This window comes from Microtus pennsylvanicus, unplaced genomic scaffold (genome assembly GCF_037038515.1).
Source record: "Microtus pennsylvanicus isolate mMicPen1 unplaced genomic scaffold, mMicPen1.hap1 Scaffold_47, whole genome shotgun sequence".
NCBI lineage: Eukaryota > Metazoa > Chordata > Mammalia > Rodentia > Cricetidae > Microtus > Microtus pennsylvanicus.
Genome location: NW_027460981.1, coordinates 382,413 through 401,601, shown reverse-complemented (window position 1 = coordinate 401,601; position 19,189 = coordinate 382,413). Strand labels below are relative to the sequence as shown.

At 41.9% G+C, this 19,189-nt stretch overlaps 1 protein-coding gene across 1 annotated transcript in view; it reads right to left on the bottom strand.

Annotated features, from left to right (window-relative positions):
- Positions 1-1,804: 1,804 nt before the first annotated feature.
- The window catches only part of LOC142842263 (uncharacterized), a 79,464-nt gene continuing 62,079 nt past the window's right edge, over positions 1,805-19,189 (bottom strand). The window contains exons 6-7 of the mRNA XM_075959105.1: positions 4,622-4,905; positions 1,805-1,879 (exon numbers count right to left, since the gene is read on the bottom strand). Of these exons, the coding sequence (XP_075815220.1) occupies positions 1,805-1,879; positions 4,622-4,905 (359 nt within the window). The remainder of the gene's footprint in view (positions 1,880-4,621; positions 4,906-19,189) is intronic.

The following is a 19,189-nucleotide window of genomic DNA, read 5'->3' as shown; positions in this document are numbered from 1 at the left end:
ATGGAGACAGCTCCGTCAGTCAAGTGGCTACAGCACAAGCATTAGGATATGCTGGCTGGTCTTACATCAAAGTTGACACACAAACTAGAGTTACCCGGAAAGATGGAACCTCCACAATATTCAGCTGTAGGTTATTTTCTCAACTAACTGTTGATGGGGGAGGATCCAGTCCATTGTGAGTGGTGCCATCCCTGAGCTGCTGGTCCTGGGTTCTATAAGAAAGCAGACTGAGCAAGCCATGATGAGCAAGCTATTAAGCAGCACCCTTCATGGCCTCTGCATCGGCTTTTGACTCCAGGTTCCTTAGTGTGTTTGCTTAAAATGTTAATAAGTGTTACCCTGTAAGCAAAAGCATGTAAATTGATCTTAACAAACCAGTATCTTCCCATTTCTTCTTTCAAAATGGTATGCACATTTACAGACATACATAGAAACAAATGTAATAAAACAAATTTTAAACAAAAAATAAATTTCTTCATGATTTACTTTCAGTAAATGCTATGTCATTTTATATACCTATAACCAGGTGATATAATTTATGTTAGGCAAAAGGGGATGACAAGTGGGAAAAAGTGCTAAAAGCCCTCATCTGGACATTCCAAATGGACCTTCAGAGATACTCCAAGCTCAGCGGACTCAACCCGATTTCCCCACACTTACTGTTGGGAGATGGAGTCCTACAAGAGTCTCTAAGAATAAACAGATTTACAGGAAGCCACACAGCCCACTTGGCAATACTAATCCAGAAAGCTGAATAAACCAGTTAGCTGGTTTAGGAACCATGCTGAAGGAAAACTGTCCTACACCAGACCAGCTGGAGTCTCCAGAGGCTTTCAAGGTCAAGGATAGGAGAAAAAAACTGGGCCATGCAAATTTCTTTTGTCATATAAGCTCAAGGGGACAGTGGCTAGGAAGGAGCCTTGTAATCTTGAATCAAGTTCTCTAGTCTTTTTTTTTTAAATATTTATTTATTTATTTATTTATTTTGGATACAATATTCTGTCAGTGTGTGTGCCTGCAGGCCAGAAGAGGGCACCAGATCTCATTACAGATGGTTGTGAGCCACCATGTGGTTGCTGGGAATTGAACTCAGGACCTTTGGAAGAGCAGGCAGTGCTCTTAACCTCTGAGCCATCTCTCCAGCCCCAGTTCTCTAGTCTTAATTGAAGACAATTTTAGTTTTATTTTAATCACCTCCTAAAGTATGTTTGCTAGCATGGAAGAGGCAAAGAAAATGAAACATTGTTTAACAGCTGACTCACATGAAGTAGCGTGGTTTGACAGCATGGCCAACACTGTACTCACTGAGGTAAGTTACATCAGAAAGCACCCTGGTTCAGTGGGATAAATCTGAACATTTGAGCACATGATTTTAATTGAAACCTGAAACTTCATATGTGTCTTTGCATGTTTGCATATGTGCAGGCACACGTGGGGATATGCATGTACATGACTGTGTGCATGCATGTGGTGGGCTGGGGTTGATGCTGGGACTTGTCCTCAATCACTCTTTCACCTTAAGTAAGGTAGGGATGTCTCTCCATTAACCCCAGAGCTTACTGATACAGCTAGTCTCAGTAGTCAGCTGCTATGGGGATCCCTGACTCTGTCTCACAAAGCTAAAATTACAGGCAAGCCTCCATATCCACCAGCATTTATGTAGGTTCCGGGGGTCCAAATTCTGCTCCCCACATTGCATAACAAACATTCTTTTTAAAAAGGGGGTGGTGAGAAGGCTCAATGTTAAAGACAAGTTCTATATATTCCTGGCAGCTGGGAACTTAACTATTTAGACCAGCTAGCCTTAAATTTTTGATGATCCTCCAGCAGCCTGTACCTCCAGAGCTCTGGGATCACAGGCATATGTCACCCTGTTCAACTAAGAAATTAATAGAGAAAGACACTATTAGACAGATTTCTACTGTAACCAAAAAAGTTGAATTTTCTATTACAGTCATTTTATATTACAAAAACTCTTGAACCAAGTCAGCAAAGACACAGAAACCATTTGTTGTACCATTATTTACAATGTGGTATGATTGTTTGGACTGTATGTGTAGTCAGTGTTTGCCCAAACTACCATTCTCCAAATATCAGCAAGTGAAAGACTTCAAGGAAATTTCCCAACCACCTATTTGGACTAGAAGTGACTCAGAAGGCCACCCATCTCAGAGGACTAGATGTATAGCATGTGTCTTTATATTAATCCAGAAAATGCTCTTATCTCTCCTTTGAAGCAGTTTAATTTAACTTAACAATACCTTGTCAAAATAACTTCAGAGAAGGACCCTAGCATTATTAACCATCTGGAGGTGGAGTGGGTACATCACCTGAGGAACAGTGAATGACACGTGCTTGCACAACAGAGCACTGTGCTGGTGCTCTGACATGGGGATCAGACAAAAATTATCAGGATCAGTTTGCAGAAAACTGGAGACAGGTGGATCTCTGTGAGTTCAAGACCAGCCTGGTTTACATAGTGAGTACCAAGACAGCCAAAGCTATGTAGTGAGACCTTGTCTCTACAAAGTAATGTGGTCCTCTCAACGATGTTTTCTTCATTTTACTGGCACACCTACAGGTTTCTTACTCTCTTCTTTTAGTCTTTAAAACCAAATCTCACTTCTAAGACAAAGTGTGAGGTAGTCCCTTCTACTGCTAAATTATATAGAAAACAATTTTAATTATGTTGTCCTGTAGACAGAGCAAGGGTACCATTTGCTAAAAGTAATGGAGAAACTCGGGCACTTTGAGGACTCCTCAGAATAGCTACCTTATTTCCTTTGGAGGTGAATGGTAAAAGAGAAAGCATCAACTAAGGCCTGTTAGAAATCAGTAACCCTGGCATGCATGCTGCTTAGGTTTCATCAACTGTGACATGGAGAAAATGACTTTAGAATATAAGTTTATGCTGAAATAAGAAAACCACCTAGTTCAGAGATCAGTTTCCTCCCTCTTATTGCTATGGCTACATGGAATGCGTATTTCCATTACGAAAGATGTCTGAGAGGTAGCTACATGTATACATTCAGTCCATACACACTAGGGGATGTATCTGGTCTTTCTGGGTGCTGTTTAGAACTAAAAATCAGGTTCATAACTACCAACCACCCATCCCTTCCCAAAAACTAATAAATATTGCAGAAACTCAAGAATGACCCAACATATTACCAAGTGGTCCTTCTGAGTGATGCGTAGTTGTTGTGCCAGAACTACTAATTTCTAATAGGCCTCTGCTGTCGCTTCCCTTGACCCTAGTTATCCTCTTCAGGGAGAAGGCAGGAGAGATTCATCTTGATTCACCCTGCTGTCGACCAAATGTGGAAAATTCTTTAAGCACAGCTACTTTTCCATTTTGTCTACACACTGAAATCATCTGAGGAACTTTCAAAACTTTAAACGCTCAAGTCACACCCCAACCATGCCACATCATAATATCTAAGGGGTGGGTGGGGCCAGTCACCTATACTTTTCAAAGTGTCCAGTATGGTCCACGATGAAGCCAGGATTGATACCTGCTATGCTGGATCGCCCCTCTTGATTTCGAGTGATTTTTGCCATAAGTGAAATCAGAAAAGCCAACCTGGAGCAAGTCAGAACCACAGGCATGCACAGAAGGTACAGTGGGATCCCAAACAAGGGGATGGTACAGGTGCTGCGCTGAGCTCCACCAAGGGTGACCCCGCGCCTCACTGGAGGACTATGCTTTCAAACAGCTTGCCCTTCCAGCAAAAATAAGTTGGCTAATTTTAAAGGTACCATTGTCTGTATTTGTCTCTACTCATTAGAATTTTCTTCAAAAAAAAAAAGGCAAATCTCTTGAGAAGGACAGAGAATGTGTGCACCCGGGCCCAACACAAACTACAGAGTAGCTCTAATCCCCCTGGCTGCCTAGAAAGCACCTGCCCTGCTCTAGGTGGGGAAGTACCCAGCCCACAGTCACTGCACCTTCCAAGCATTGCCTGCACCTGCCAAGCCTTGCCCACCCCTCCTACCTTCCAGCAGCTCATCCAAGCTGGTGACCTTCCGACTGCAGTCTACGGTGTAGATTGTGCGGACGCCCTGAGGCAGGTTCACATTGTCACAGGGTCAGCTCTGTGAGAAGCGAATCAAAGGAACTGAAGCTATCATTGCAGATGGCAAAGACCAGGCCATTGAAGTAGCAGTCCCCATTCCAGTAGAAGCATGCCTTCTTGGCCTTCTTCTCAAAGCTTAAGGCCTGCAAAGTCTGCATGCGGTGGAAGTTGCAGTGTGCACTGTGATCCAGGCTGGGGGATGAGCCCATTGCCCTTGGGGCCAGAGATGATGCTGCCCTCTGAGGAGCTGGGAGCCCCTCTCCGCAACCCTGGCAGCGGCCTTTTGTCCTGTTCTTCAAAATGCTCCAGCTCAATGCTCCTGGTGCTGGCCATCGCGGTTGCTCAGAGAAAGCTCTCCACAAATAAATAAATTAATGAAGGAACGTCCCCACAGCCCCAGCCGCAGTGCGCCATGATCTGGGCGCTTTGGCCTTAAAGCATTGGGACACCTGGCCCGAGCACGCGGGCCGTGCTTGCAGGTGGGCCCGCTCAGCCAGCTAAAAGAGGTGGCAGCTTGTAGATGCCCAGCTCATTGTCCCACTCACCCTCTCCGTCACCGCCACCAGCTGGGGAGCCCCACGCCCCCTATGTGCCTCCTTCGCCGGGCCATGCCTCACAAATAGCGCGCGGGCAGCAGGCCAGAAACCACTAAGTTGAAAGGCCCAAGGCTTTCCCTGGTTCGCGTCCAGCCCGCACTCGCTATCCGGAGCGCTAAATGGAGGAAGTGGAGGGGATGGGATGGAGCGCGAGCGTGGGCGAGGCACCTCAGGGCTGTGTCGCGCGGCCTGGGGTCCCGGGTTCCCGTCGCCACCTCGCCCGCTGCCAGGGCCTGTCCATGGCCAGTGAGCGGCCAGGCTGACCGGGGATCCTCACGCAGCGCTGGGCCCCTGAGGGAAGAGCGCAGCCTCCTCCCACGGGCGCACGCTTGCGGGCATTCGAGCTCGTGGCCGCCTGGCAGAGCCTGGATCTGGGAGGACACCTTCTACCACTCTTGGGATACCACAAACCGCAAGGAGAGGGAGGTGGTGAGGAAGAGGGCGGCGCGGCTTGAGGAGTGGCTGGACCTTTCATGGGGGCCCCCGCCCTCCAGGCAGCGGGAGCTGCGTGCTCCCGGGCGTGGACGCGTGCTCAGCAGCTGGGGGGGGGGCTAGAGTAACCAGGCTAGCCAAAAAACTACAAAGGAAGGAGACTCAAGGGCAGCAAGCACATCCTTAACCCGCCTCTCCAGGGGGAACCGAGGCCAACCTAGGGCAGAAATACAAAAACATATCACTAGGTTTAGACGTGATGTTTATTTTTTTATAAACGACCCATGCACTGTTTTATTTAGAGATCCTTTGGGAGGAAAATCCTTCACAATTGCTATGAAGATAACGCGCTAGTTCCAGTAACTTTGAATGAATAAATGACTAGAAGTTATTGGTTTGGGGAAGGTCGATTTAATCAACTATTTATTGAAAGCTTGCCATTTGACAGGCATTAATCAGTCCCACCATTGGGGATGTTCATGCAGAGAATAGAACCCCTGGGCTCTTCTACAAGTGTTCAATCTGAACTCATAGAAATGGACTGACAAACATCTACCATGCAGAAATCTTTTCCTTAGCGGTGTGTGGCTCACAATAAAAGCGTATTTAGTTATTTCACTTTGACATTGAAGCTCAAAGACATTTGGCCCCAATCTGACATGAAATTAATGATTCAGCACCTGGCTCTTCAGTGGTGATGGGGAAAATGTCCTTTAAGGTAGGATGTCAAAAGAGCTGGAGTCCTGGAACCATGTGAAACAGGAATGGGTGGGAACACAAATTTCAATACCATCGAAGCAAATCACTTTTCATAAGAGATTTAATGAATATGATACAGATCAAGACCTCGCTGGCCACAACTTAAGAGCTCATGGAGGTAGAGGGAAAAATTGTTCCATGGGCATCCAAGATGACTCAGTAGGTAAGGGTACTTGCTGCCAAGTCTGATGGCCTAGGTACGATGGCCAGAACCCAAATGGTGGAAGGGAAGCATATATTCCTGCAAATTATCCTCTGCCCTCTGCATGCATGCCATGGCATACAGTGCAGTAAATAAATGTAAAATCTTTTTTTAAAATTTTATTTATTTATTTATTAAAGATTTCTGCCTCCTCCCCGCCACTGCCTCCCATTTCCCTCCCCCTCCCCCAATCAAGTCACCCTCCCTCATCAACCCGAAGAGCAGTCAGGGTTCCCTGCCCTGTAGGGAGTCCAAGGACCACCCACCTCCAACGAGGTCTAGTAAGGTGAGCATCCAAACTGCCTAGGCTCCCACAAAGCCAGTACATGCAGTAGGATCAAAAACCCATTGCCATTGTTCTTGAGTTCTCAGTAGTCCTCACTGCCCAGTATGTTCCTGCATTCCAGTTCTGATGCAAACAAATTGGGAGCAGGTAGGCTTTAAAAGAGGCAACGACTAATTAATCTGGATTGCTTTATGACTTAAAATTTATTGAACCATAACAGATTTTCCTCTTTCACAAAATTGTAGAATTTCTACAGTAAGATGTTTAAAACTAGGATTTCCCTTGTTGGGATTTTCTCCTTCTCAGAAACACAGTCTGATGTGCTAATTGTTCACCTGCTATAGACAGTCTGGCAATTAGGTCACTTTCTGAAAGCTGGCAAGTTGACCTTATCTCTCTCTTGGTTGTGAATTTTCTCTATCCTGCTTTGTAACTACCTTTAGTCTAGCATTTACTTGAATAAAAAATTGAGGGAAATATTTCAAATACATTTCCATTTCTCAGTTACAGGCACTTCAAGAAATTAAATCTCAAAATATTCCCTCTCTCACATTAGATATGACTCCTTTTTGTTCTTAGTATGTAATTTATAATCACAGACTATCTAGTGAGTGCAAAAATTTCACTGACAATCTGCAACAAGAATTTTCTAGAAACTTGTAGAAATATCTTGGCACAAAGCAAAGAACTATCATTTGTTCTCCACACTTCTTTTTTGGGCCACCCAGGCTAGCAATGTAATTTAGAACAGTCTTTGGCACCCTACTCATTCTTATTCTCCTCAAGGCCACATTGCCCAGGAAAGATTAATGCAAATGTTCAAGTGGTATAATCTGTTTAAATAAAACTTCATTAAATACTCCACTAAGTGGCTTTATGTTAAAAAAAAAAAAACCAACAACCTTGCCTTGACATTTCCCAATTTCATCTCATGTTACTCTATTTCTCAAAGGCCTTGTCATGTCTTTACTTTTTTGGCCTCAAGCTTACACTTTGAAAGGCAGTTTTCCAGCTATTCCATTACTTATTACATAAAAGATGCCTATAGACCTTTTAGGCTGCAAGCATTTTGGAGATCTGCTATCTCATGTTTTCATTTCTGTTCACTGTGTGCCAAGCACTTCTCCCAGAAAGAAGTAAAAGTGATGAAGTAACTGTTTCTTAGTGGAAGGGCCTGGAAACCGTAGACTTGAGTTTTTGAAACAAAGCACAGTTTTTAATTTCATAACTTTTAATGATCATAAATCCAAGTGTTTTCCACTAAATGTTAATGGGAAATGACATACAGAGTTCAGGAAGACTTTCCTGTCCCTGCCCCATAGCAAATATCCAGATTGGAACAGAGTGAGGAGAAGCAATTTTCTCGTTTGTTGCTTCCTCAAGGAGAACTTGCTATCCTTCCATACTCAATCTTTACAGCACTCAACATATATAGTTACATAAATAAAGATGTTATTTTCCAAAACTGTGGTTAATAATGCCAAAAGTGCAAGTCCATGGAAAAGTGCTATGGTACTCACTTTTGTTTCTAGAGACTCATATTTCCCAGAGGTAGAAGGAACAGAGATATGAAAGAAACACAGAGACATGGGATAATACCAAGAGAGCAACTTAGTGAGTACTGAATGCTGAATCTCTACAACTGAGTAAAAGATGGTTGTGAACTACCATGTAAACACCAAGAATCAAACCCAGGTCTTCTGCAATAACAAGTGCCCTTAACTGGTGAGCCAGCTCTCTAGCCCAGTGAGAAATTCTTAAAATAACCTAGAATGATACAGTAAAGCACACAGAAAAAAGCCTTGATATATTTCTATATACAACCACTTTATTTTAGAATTAATCCAAGCAGTTTCTTTGACATTAGACTATTGCTTGAATAGGTAGATAACATTAGATACCACTTCTATTTTTCTAGTATGTTCACAGAATCCCTGAAGCACAAACTTTACATGTTGTAAAATATTATTTTAACTATGTAAAGGTATGTAATATTTGTTTATGCTGTGGAATATTACTTTAACTATATAAAGGTGTGCTACATTTGTTTGTGCTGCGTTTACTTAATGATGTAAGGAAGTGTGTTTAACTACATAAATATGTGTCTCATTTGTTTCACCTTGCCTGTCTGAGTCACCTGATTGGTCTAATAACTGGCCTACAGCTAGTCAGAGAAAGGAGAGGTGGGACTGGCATCCAGAGAGAATGAATAGAAGGAAGAATCTAGGTGGGGGTAGAAAGGGGAGAGAGAGAACAAGAGGAACAAGAAGAAGGGGGAGAATGAGGGAGGTACCCAGGGCCAGCAGTCAGGCAGGTACCAGCCAGTCAGATGTGGGAAGCAGTGAAAGTAAGATATACAGAAGGAAGGAAAAGTAAATGGCCCTGAGGCAAAAGATAAAGAGAAACAGATTAATTAAGTTAACAGAACTAGTCAGAAATGAACTTAAGCTTGGCCAAGCATTCAGAACAAATAAGAAGCCTCTATGTCATGATTCAGGAGCTGGTTAGTGGCCCAAAAAAGAAAAAGCCTGATACATACCCCAACTTTGGTTTTGTTAGTAGAATAAAACCACTTGACAAACAGATCTCTCAGTCTGTGACCCAAAATATCAAGATTTTAAAATATATAATCCATAAAGTTGGGAGGGAGCTAAAGATGTAGCTCAAGGTAGAAGCCTAACCTAGCATAGACAGGCTTTGGGTTTAGTTCCCAGTACCACAGATAGGAAGGAAGGACAGAGTCGGGCAGGAGAAAAGGGAGGAAGGGAGAAATTCGTCTATGTCTAATATGAAATAAAAGTACATTTTGGCATCTGGAAGAAGGAATTATTGAAAAGGTTGCTGGTGATTTGTTTTTAAGCATGGTTTTATCCAGAACAAATGACTAAGTAAAAAAAAAAAGCCCTTTGTATTAGTTAGTTAGTTAATTAGTCTCTCCCTGTGATAAAATGACCAAAGCAATTCATACAAAAGCTTATTTTGGCTTCCAGTTCCAGAGGGTTAGGGTTCATAATGGCAAGGCAGAAGCAACAGGCAGCAGGCATGGTGGCAGAAGGACGTGGAGTACTTTCCTCTTCAACTGCAATCTGGAAACAGAAAGTGAACTGGAAGTGGCAAAGCTTTCAAGGCCCACTCCAGAAACTTACTTCCTCTGCCAGGGTCCAGAAAGGTGAGTCCAGTTCCACCTTGAGTCATAGGGTTTGAGCTTATTCTTGTTCTCTCAAAGGTGTTGACAACAGGTATGGCTCCAAATAAGAGGTCCTGACCTAGGGTGTGGTTAATTAGTAGTTCGAATACAAAGGTGGGCCTGCTCCACCTTCACCAAAGGTTGGAGAATTCAAATCTATTCCTGTTCCTTAAGGGGGTGGGGGTTTGGCAGGAGGTTACAGGGAGTGGCTGCCTGCAGGATACCTGGTCTATTCCTTATATCATGTTAATGAAGTCTCTTGCCTCCCTCTCCCCTTTTGGAGTGGAGTATATAATAAGCATGTGGAAAATAAATGTGGAAGATTTAATATTCACTGAATTTCCCTCTCAGTGCTATTCTGTGTCTCTGTCTCTTATTTCTCTCATATCTCTGTTCCTTTTGCTTAATAGTTTTAATCCTCATGCCCCTACCCTGGAATGTGTGAACATTGTCAAGGCTGAAACATGACAGGTGTCACCCCAATGTGTGGCTTATAACATTCCTCCAGCAAAACCATATCTCGTAAACCCTCCCGGCGCCAACAACTGCAGACCAAGTATTCACATGCCTTAGCCTATGGGAGATATTTCCATTGAGACCAACACACTCTTGAAATTCATATTAAATCACAAACAAATGTTATCAGTCAGTTGTGAATATGTTTTTCCTATCTTAGTTTGGTTTTAATCCTAACCAGCATACTCAAAGCTATTTTTATCCCCAGTTTTATTCCTTTAAAAAAAATTTTTTTGGTTTTTTTCGAGACAGGGTTTCTCTATGGTTTTGGAGCCTGTCCTGGAACTAGCTCTTGTAGACCAGGCTGGTCTCGAACTCACAGAGATCTGCCTGCCTCTGCTTCCCTAGTGCTGGGATTAAAGGCATGTGCCACCACCGCCCGGCTTCCTTTAAATTTTTTTCTAGCTGGGGTTGTAGCTTAGTTGATAAGTGCTTACTTACTCTACACAAAGCCCTGAGTTCAACCCCCAACACCCTATAACCTGGTTGTAATATGTATTGAGAAATACTATTTTAAGGCATGTTGCTTTGGTTTATGCTGCAATTGTATAACTCAGTGAAGTTGTGATTCTTTGGCTGTATAAAACACTTGATGGTCTAATAACATATAGAATAAAGAAAGAATATTAAGAGCTGCAAAGGAAAAAGTTCAAGTAACTTATAAAGGTAAACCTATCAGACTTACACCTGACTTCTCTATGGAAACCCTGAAAGCCAGAAGGTCTTGGATAGATGTACTGCAGAAACTGAGAGACCATGGATGCAAGCCCAGACTACTATATCCAGCCAAGCTTTCATTCACTATAAATGGAGAAAACAAAATTTTTCAGGATAAAAAAAAATTAAATAATACATAGCCATAAATCCAGCCTTACAGAAAGTAATAGAAGGAAAATCACAAACCAAGGAGTCCAACAATGCCCACAGTAACTCAAACATCTAATGATCCTTCGCCAGCACAACATGAAGAAGCGAAACACACAAACTCTACTACCAAAAAAAAAATGACTGAAGTTAACAACCACTGGTCATTAATATCACTTAATATCAATGGACTCAACTCACCTATAAAAAGGCACAGGGTAAGAGATTGGATACAAAAACAGGATCCAAAATTCTGCTGTTCACAAGAAACACACCTCAACCATGAAGATAGACATCTACTCAGAGTAAACAGTTGGAAAAAGGTTTATCAAGCAAATGGACCTAAGAAACAAGCAGGTGTGGCCATACTAATTTCTAACAAAGTTGACTTCAAACTCAAATCAATCAGAAGAGATGGGGAGGAACATTTTATATTCATAACAGAAACAATTCATCAGGATGAAATCTCAATCCTGAATATCTATGCCCCTAATAAAAAAGCACCCAATTATGTAAAAGAAACATTACTAGAACTCAAGGCAGTCATTAAACCACACTCAATAATAGTAGGAGACTTCAACTCTCCTCTCTCACCAATGGACAGGTAAACCAGACAGAAACCTAACAGAGAAATAAGAGAATTAATGGAGGTAATGAATCAAATGGACTTAACAGACATTTATAGAACATTCCACCAAAACAGGAAAGAATATGTGGAAAATTGACCACATAGTCGGTAACAAAGGAAACTTCCACAGTTACAAAAAATATTAGTAACCATCTGTGTCTTATCAGATCACCATGGATTAAAGTTAGAATTCAAAAACAGTGCTATCCCCAGAAAACCTACAACTCATAGAAACTGGACAGTCAAATACTGAATCACACCTGGATCAAGGAAGAAATAAAGAAAGAAATTAAAGTCTTTCTTGAATTCAATGTAAATAAAGACTCAACATACTCAAACCTATGGGAAACTATGAAAGCAGTACTAAGAGGAAAGTTCATAGCACTAAGTACCCACTTAAAGAAAATGGAGAAAGCACACATTGGAGACTTAACAGCCCACCTGAAAGCTATAGAAAAAAGAAGCAGACTCACCTAGGAGGAGTAGAAGACTGGAAATAATCAACAAAATAGAAACACAGAAAACAATCCAAAGAATCATTGAAACAAAAAGCTGGTTCTTGGAGAAAAATCAACAAGATTGATAAACCCCTATCCAGCATCTTATGTGATGTTGAAGTGCCCATTCTAAAATCCTATTCTTTCTTTTAGTTTCACTTTGACCCGTGCGCTTTAGTCGCAGCTCCCATTTTCACCCGTGCGCTTTAGTCGCAGCTCCCATTTTCACCCGTGTGCTTCAGTCGCAGCTCTCACTTTGACCCGTCCGCTTTAGTCGCAGCTCCCATTTTCACCCGTGTGCTTCAGTCGCAGCTCTCACTTTGACCCGTCCGCTTTAGTCGCAGCTCTCACTTTGACCCTGTAGTAATAGGGGCAGGCAGCTGGGTTGAAATGTAGCAGCGTAAACGAATGCAGACATGACCCGCCCGCTTTAGTCGCAGCTCTCACTACCCTGCTCTCCCTTCTTACTGGCGAGAGCGGAAAACCCGCTTTTGTCGCGGATCCCCAGCCTTACCTGAGGACTTACCGGTGCACCCCCTGACTGCAGCAAGTTCTGAGCTCCATGGAGAGAGGTTTGGAGGTTCCCCATAGGGGCCACCATTTGTCACGCCCACCTCGAACAGCAAGGAAGATGCAACACCAGAGCTCTTCCTGCAAGCAGTTTATTCAGGACCTTTTGACAATTGAAGATATCTTCCTCTCTCCCCAGGCAAACCTCTCCCAGCCATGAAAAAGGCATGGGCCACCAACCCTGGATTGCCAGGTGGGCACTGCCCATAAGTCCATGCACATGCAAGCAGCTGACAATCATTGCATGACAATAGGATGAGTCAGGCCTTATCCAATAATAGGAGTTGATTATCATAGAGAGCACTCACTTTTGGGATCGCAGAGGGCAGAAGCCAGCACCATTAGGTGCGGCTCCACGCAGCAATCTATACTGGTGAATAAACATTTGCATCTCATCATACTAATCTCTAACAGGCATGGTTAGCATACTACTTATCTTTGAGGTTTTTGTGGTCCTCCCTTACTTAAATTCTACCTTGTGTGACTTAATGTCTCCTAAGAACTGGTAAATCCTTATACCATTAATTCTATTATCAATTATACTTTTCTACATCACAGTTTAGCAGTGGAGTAATACTCTACACAGGAGAAACCATTTACAAGCTCCATAAAATTAACTACAGATGGATTCTAAACCTAAATGTTAAAAGTGCAGAACTTCTGAAGATACTGGAGAGACCAGTCTCCAAGTTTGGCAAATCTGGTGGTATCTCTCCACATGCGACAATATAAGCACTACAGGCACCACCACTTGAGGCTCCCTATGCTCTGCTCTGTGCAGACACAGCCCAGACAGTGAAGTTATTCAGAGGCTGCCAGCAGAGATCACTTAGAACTACTTAGGATGAGGCAGAAACAAACTAAACTCTGTGTCTGTCCACTGACTCCCACCCAGCCAGGGGAGGTCCCACCACACCAGCAGCGAGAACGGCCCCTCACATACCAAGGCCGGCCACTCCTCCGCACATGGGGACATTGGCCCCTCACTCACCTTGGCCCACCGCTCCTCCCATCTGTGGAGAACAACCACTCACTCTCCATGGTGCAGCTGCCGAGCTGACACGCTCTCTTCCCACAAGGGAGTCTAAGGTGCAGTGCATGAGAGAGACTGTGATTTTTTTCCTTCTGGAAGAGCTAAACCAGAAGCCTGACTTCAGAAAGAACCCTCCCATTTGACTGGTGGGTCTGCTGGAGGCTCTGATTGGATAGTGAGGTCTGAGTGACAGAACAGGTGGGTTAATCTAAAGACAGACATATCCCAGATTGACTGGAGATTTGTGCCAAATTTAACATCAATGTCTTGCTAATGTAAAACAATGGGTTCGGTTTTAAATGGAAGTATACAAATTCAGAAAGAGGATAATCAGACAATGTTGCACAAGAGGAACATTGGGTAACTCAAGAACATTATAAACAAAGTCCACAGTGGTGTTGGGACTGATAACCAGTTTTCACCCTTCCATGAAAAGTTATTGGTTCTGAGGATCTGAAAAACCATTGTCCAAAGGCCCTGGCCCCATCTTTACCAGCTCTCTCAAGCATATTCCCGAGATTAGAGACACAGCTGTTATTGCTATATACATGAGGGCCTTAGAGAAACCTCCCAAAGCCAAGGCAGGTTGCCAAACTCAGAGAAGCCTAGTTTCAAGTATCTTCTAGAAGTTCTGCACTTAGCATTTGACATTTAGGTGTAAGGTCCATTTGGAGGTAATTTGTGGGAGTTGTAAATGGCATCTCATGTACTGTGTATTACACTACTAAATTGCAACACAGAAGAGTAAAATTGGTGATAAAAAGGATTGGCCAATAATTAGTAAGTTACACAAAGTAGAATTTGGCTGAGGGACGGCTGCCTCTGAAATACCACAAAGACAAGTAGTATGTTAAAGAGGACTGTTAGAGATTTGAATGCTAAAATGTTAATGTTTATCTTTTATGTATACAAATCTGTAGTGAGAACAACAAATGAGAAACCCCCTGTATAAAGGACACTCTAGATTAAGCTGGAGCATGACTAGTTTTAAGAGGGATTTCTTAGTTGTGTTGTACTGGATGTTGTAAACATCAATTCCATGATGTTTGTTATATATTTGTTGTTTCTTGGTATCAACTACATACTCACATTAAAATCCAAAAGCATGGATACAGTAGTGATGCCATGTATCATACAAAGAGTGTCTTGTGTTTTATCCAAGGCTTATTTGAACAGTTTGTACCTAAGAAATATTAATTTATTACATTATCTTTTAGTTTTGATTCAGCTTTCTTTCATTTAATTGTTATTACTCAGCATTATCTTAAGACAATCAGTACTTTCCTGTGATCAGCTGTGCCTGTTTGATGGAGGAAGGTCATTGGTTAAGTAATAAAGAAACTGCTTGGCCTCATTGGTTAGAAAATAGGTGGGTGGAGTAAACAGAACAGAATGCTGGGAGGTAGAGGAAGTGAGCTCAGACTTGACAGCTCTGCTCTCTGGAGCAGAGACGCCATGCCCCGCTCACCCGGCCAGACGCACGCGATGAAGCTCGAACCCAGGATGGACATAGGCTAGAATCTTCCTGGTAAGCCACCTCGTGGACTACACAGATTATAAGAAATGGGCTAGTCCAGGTGCGAGAGTTAGCCGAGAAGAGGCTAGATAGAAATGGGCCAAGCAGTGTTAAATGAATACAGTTTGTGTGTTGTTATTTTGGGGCATAAGCTAGCAGGTGGCCAGGGTGCTGGGGATGCAGCCCCACTGCTCCTATTACTATACCTGTTTACAAAGGATGACCACCAACACTTTTGCTGACTGTTGATATTCTATCATGAAAGAAGGTATACCCTCCATCAAGTATGTAGTCTCTTTTCCAGGCAACTGTATACAATGATATGTGACCTTGTGGTTCTAGGGATGAGCTAGAGTACACAGCCTGGGAAAGATTTGGGAGGATGTAGATTCTGTGTATGAACCTATGAGAAAGCCATCTTTAAAAGTGTTAATTTAACTTGAGTGCTAACAGGCTTACTTCCTACATCCACTGAGAAAAGTAATATAATAGAGAGTATACGGGCAGTGAAAGAGTAGAGAGAAGATAAGCTCCACATATGCAGCTATGGAAGAGCCATTGTACACACTGGAAACATTCCTGTGGAGCTGCTTTTGCTGTGAAGAGACACCATGACCACAGCAAAAACTTATAAAGAAAAATATTTTATTGAGGCTGGCTTACAGTTTCAGAGAGTTTAGTCCATTATCATCATGACAGAAAACATGGTGGATACAGGCAGACACGGTACTGGAGAAAGAACTGAGAGTTCTACATTCAGATCAACATATAGCAGAAAGTGACTATGACATACTTCCTCCAACAAGGCCACCTCCTAAGAGTGCTACTCTGTATGGGACATTGAGGTCATTTTGACTAATATCACTGCAGTATTAAAATCTTTATATCTTTTCACCCATGTTCAGTAAGTAAACTCAACAAAATTCTTGGTTCTTCAGGATGGACTTTGGTGAAATTGTACTTTGCATCTTCACTGGGACTTACATTTGGGAAAGACATTGCTTCCTCCCCTCCACAGGGGAGAAATATCTCACAACAGATCATAAACATATTTGTCAATGTTTCTATTTCTCATGATACTAGAAAATAGCAGCACATAAAAGAACATGTTAGAAGAACATAAAAGTGTAAATGCCCTTAGTGAAAAAAAAAGAACTATACGAAGATAATGATGACTGAGTGGCTCTAGAATAAATGAGGGTCTGAGTAAGTTGTTTAAGGTATATAAAGGATGAGATTTAGAGATCATATATTTATTGAAGTTGGAAAGATCAGATATCAATTATTTCAAGGACTGGCTAAAATGTATGTCAAACAAAGTTTATTAAGTTTATAATATTGAAATATTATAAAGTAGTTAAAAGTACAAAACTGGTGTAAAACTGATCTTCTGGGTGTTTAATAATCATTCTTAGAGGCCATTCTAATGTGGTCAGAGGGATCAAAAGGGGGAATATTCCTCCCCTTTCCATACAAGGTCAATGAGGTCCCTAGGAACAAGGGCCATTGATCACTTATTGTTCAGTTCATGGAGGCCATGGAGAACCCACTCAACAAATCTGAAACATTATCAAGTCTAAAATGGAGGATCAAGGTGGGAAATATTTCCTCGAGGCTTCAAAGGAAGCCACAGTAATAAAGCAAAGCCTTTGCATTATTCTCACAATGATGGACACACGATAAAAGAGAGACCTGAAGAGTCTGAGATCCCTTCCAAGCCCAAGTGACTTCTGAGGACTAGTTGCTCAACTGGCCTTGACAACAGAGAAAGAAAGATTAATTTTGGCAACCTGCATTGTTCTTCAGTACTCAAGGAGAAAATTTAATCAAAGACTAAGAGAATTGGTAACAACACAAGGGATAGCACTCCACAGACATTAGATATGAGTCTATATGAGATGTTACTTAGATAACAAATCTCACTAACATTTTCTTCTTGACTAAAAAGCTGTTGTCCAGATGTGAGACATCAGACCTTGGCTCCTAGAACACCTTCCCACAGCAAAGAAGGAAAGGACATTTATTGTTTTAACATTCAAATTAAATGATGCTAAATACCCTTTCTCTCTCTATTCAGAAGATACATGGGAAGAGCATCATGCTGACTTTTGGCTGATAAAACAGATATAAAAGGGTGTGAATGTTGGTTATGTGTTCATAACTCTGGAGACCAACTTTAGAAGTTAAAGGGAAACATCTAACAGATGGGACTATTGTGAGCTCATCAAGAATGTCTTATAGACTTTGGATATTTTAGCTCTTCCCAGACTACAGTAAAGGGATTCCTTTTCTGTCTACATCTGAGAGTTTGGTCTTTACAAGAGTCTCTCTGGAAGGGTATCACAATACTGTCACCTGATACCCTAAAATCAGCTACAAGAAACCAGATCAGTCATTGCCCCAATCCCACAATGGTAGTTAGTGTTATCTCTTCAGAGGGAGGTGGGATAAGAACTGGAGGTAGAAATTAGACAATTTAGGGTAAAAAAAAAAAAAAACTCGTATGGCTCCCTATTGGCTCCATCATGGCTCATAATCTACTTCTCACTGGTACTCCTGATTGCTAGGCTTGCCCAGAGTCCATTAATAGCTAGTATTACCCAGCTGGGCTGCAAGACAGTAGCAGCTCCCCTACAGGACTAAGTCAGCACAGCCCTTCCCAACTTTGCCATTCCACCCTAGGGGAAGACAGGGCCAAAATCTGGTAAATTTGTATTTTAGTAGAAAGCTTTCCAGTCTCCTGTTCCTCTTCCAATATACAGGGTCTCTTGTGTATGTATTCTATTATAGAGTCACTGACCAGTGTAACCAACCCTTTTCCTCAGAGCTCAGAAGTCCTGAAGCCAAAAATAGGTCACATTCAAACAGTAAGTCTTGTTAAATCAAAATGAGGCCATGAATTAAAAAACAATGAAGTATCTAGGGAAGGGCTTAGAGGCAAGAAAGAAATGATGGAAATGATGCAACTATAATCCACAAAATTACTCTAAAAATTATTCCTAAAAAGGATTTATGATCATGTGCTCCAGAGACTACGGATTTATATTAGAGAGCACAAAATATTAGTCACACATGTCATCTCGGGCTGTCCATCTTAAACATGTAAAATAACAGTTCTTTTAGGCAGGGTCATGCCATTTTATTCAGTTCTATTTTGGTCAAACTAGTATTGCTATTTTAATTTGGTTTCATGATAAGCTCTGTTCTTTATCCAGATTCTTGATTCCTTGCTCTGTGAATGCAAGAAATGGCTAGTCAGGAGATTTAATAATCATCTAAAATTGATTACCTCACTGCTTATTTCTAATGTAAGCTACGGTCGAAAGGGGGAAAACTTTCATCTTCCTTCTTGCCCATCCCTTTCTGTGCTGGGACTACACCTGCTTTACAGTTTGTCAGTGAACTCAATTCTCACATGGGTCCCTCTTTATTTGCAAGTTCATAATAAAATCCAGAGAAGCTGGAGGACACTCATTTACTCATCTATTATCCTTCTCACTGAGCAGTTAAGGCCCAATCTTGAAGCAATTGCAGGACTTGCTTTCTGGGTAGCAGGAGCAGGATTGGGTGTTCAAAGGAATTCTCAAATATGTAGTGTGAGATAAGCCTAAGCTACAGGAGACAGAAATAAATAATCAACAGCATTTGAGAAAAAATGGAAAGAAATTCTTAATGACCTGGAAATAATAGGGAATAGAAACAAATAGATTAGTGCAGAGATTAGAACATTTAAGGTAAATAAAATTTAAAAAGTGAAAATAGCAATTATCTTTTTAAAAAACATAAGTATAATTTTTTTAAAAACACAGTTATACTGACTTTGGACAAGAGAAAAACCTTCCCTGGTAGAGAGACTGGCATTAAAAGGCATTACTTCACCATGCCCCATGTGCAGTGTCAGCTGCTGAGACCTGTGACCTGAAAGACACAGCTGCAGCTAATGGATAGAATCATGACAGGTAGGATTGAACATATAAGCATAGGAGAGTTCCCTTGTTAGAAAGTCAATATTTATTGACTCAAGCTA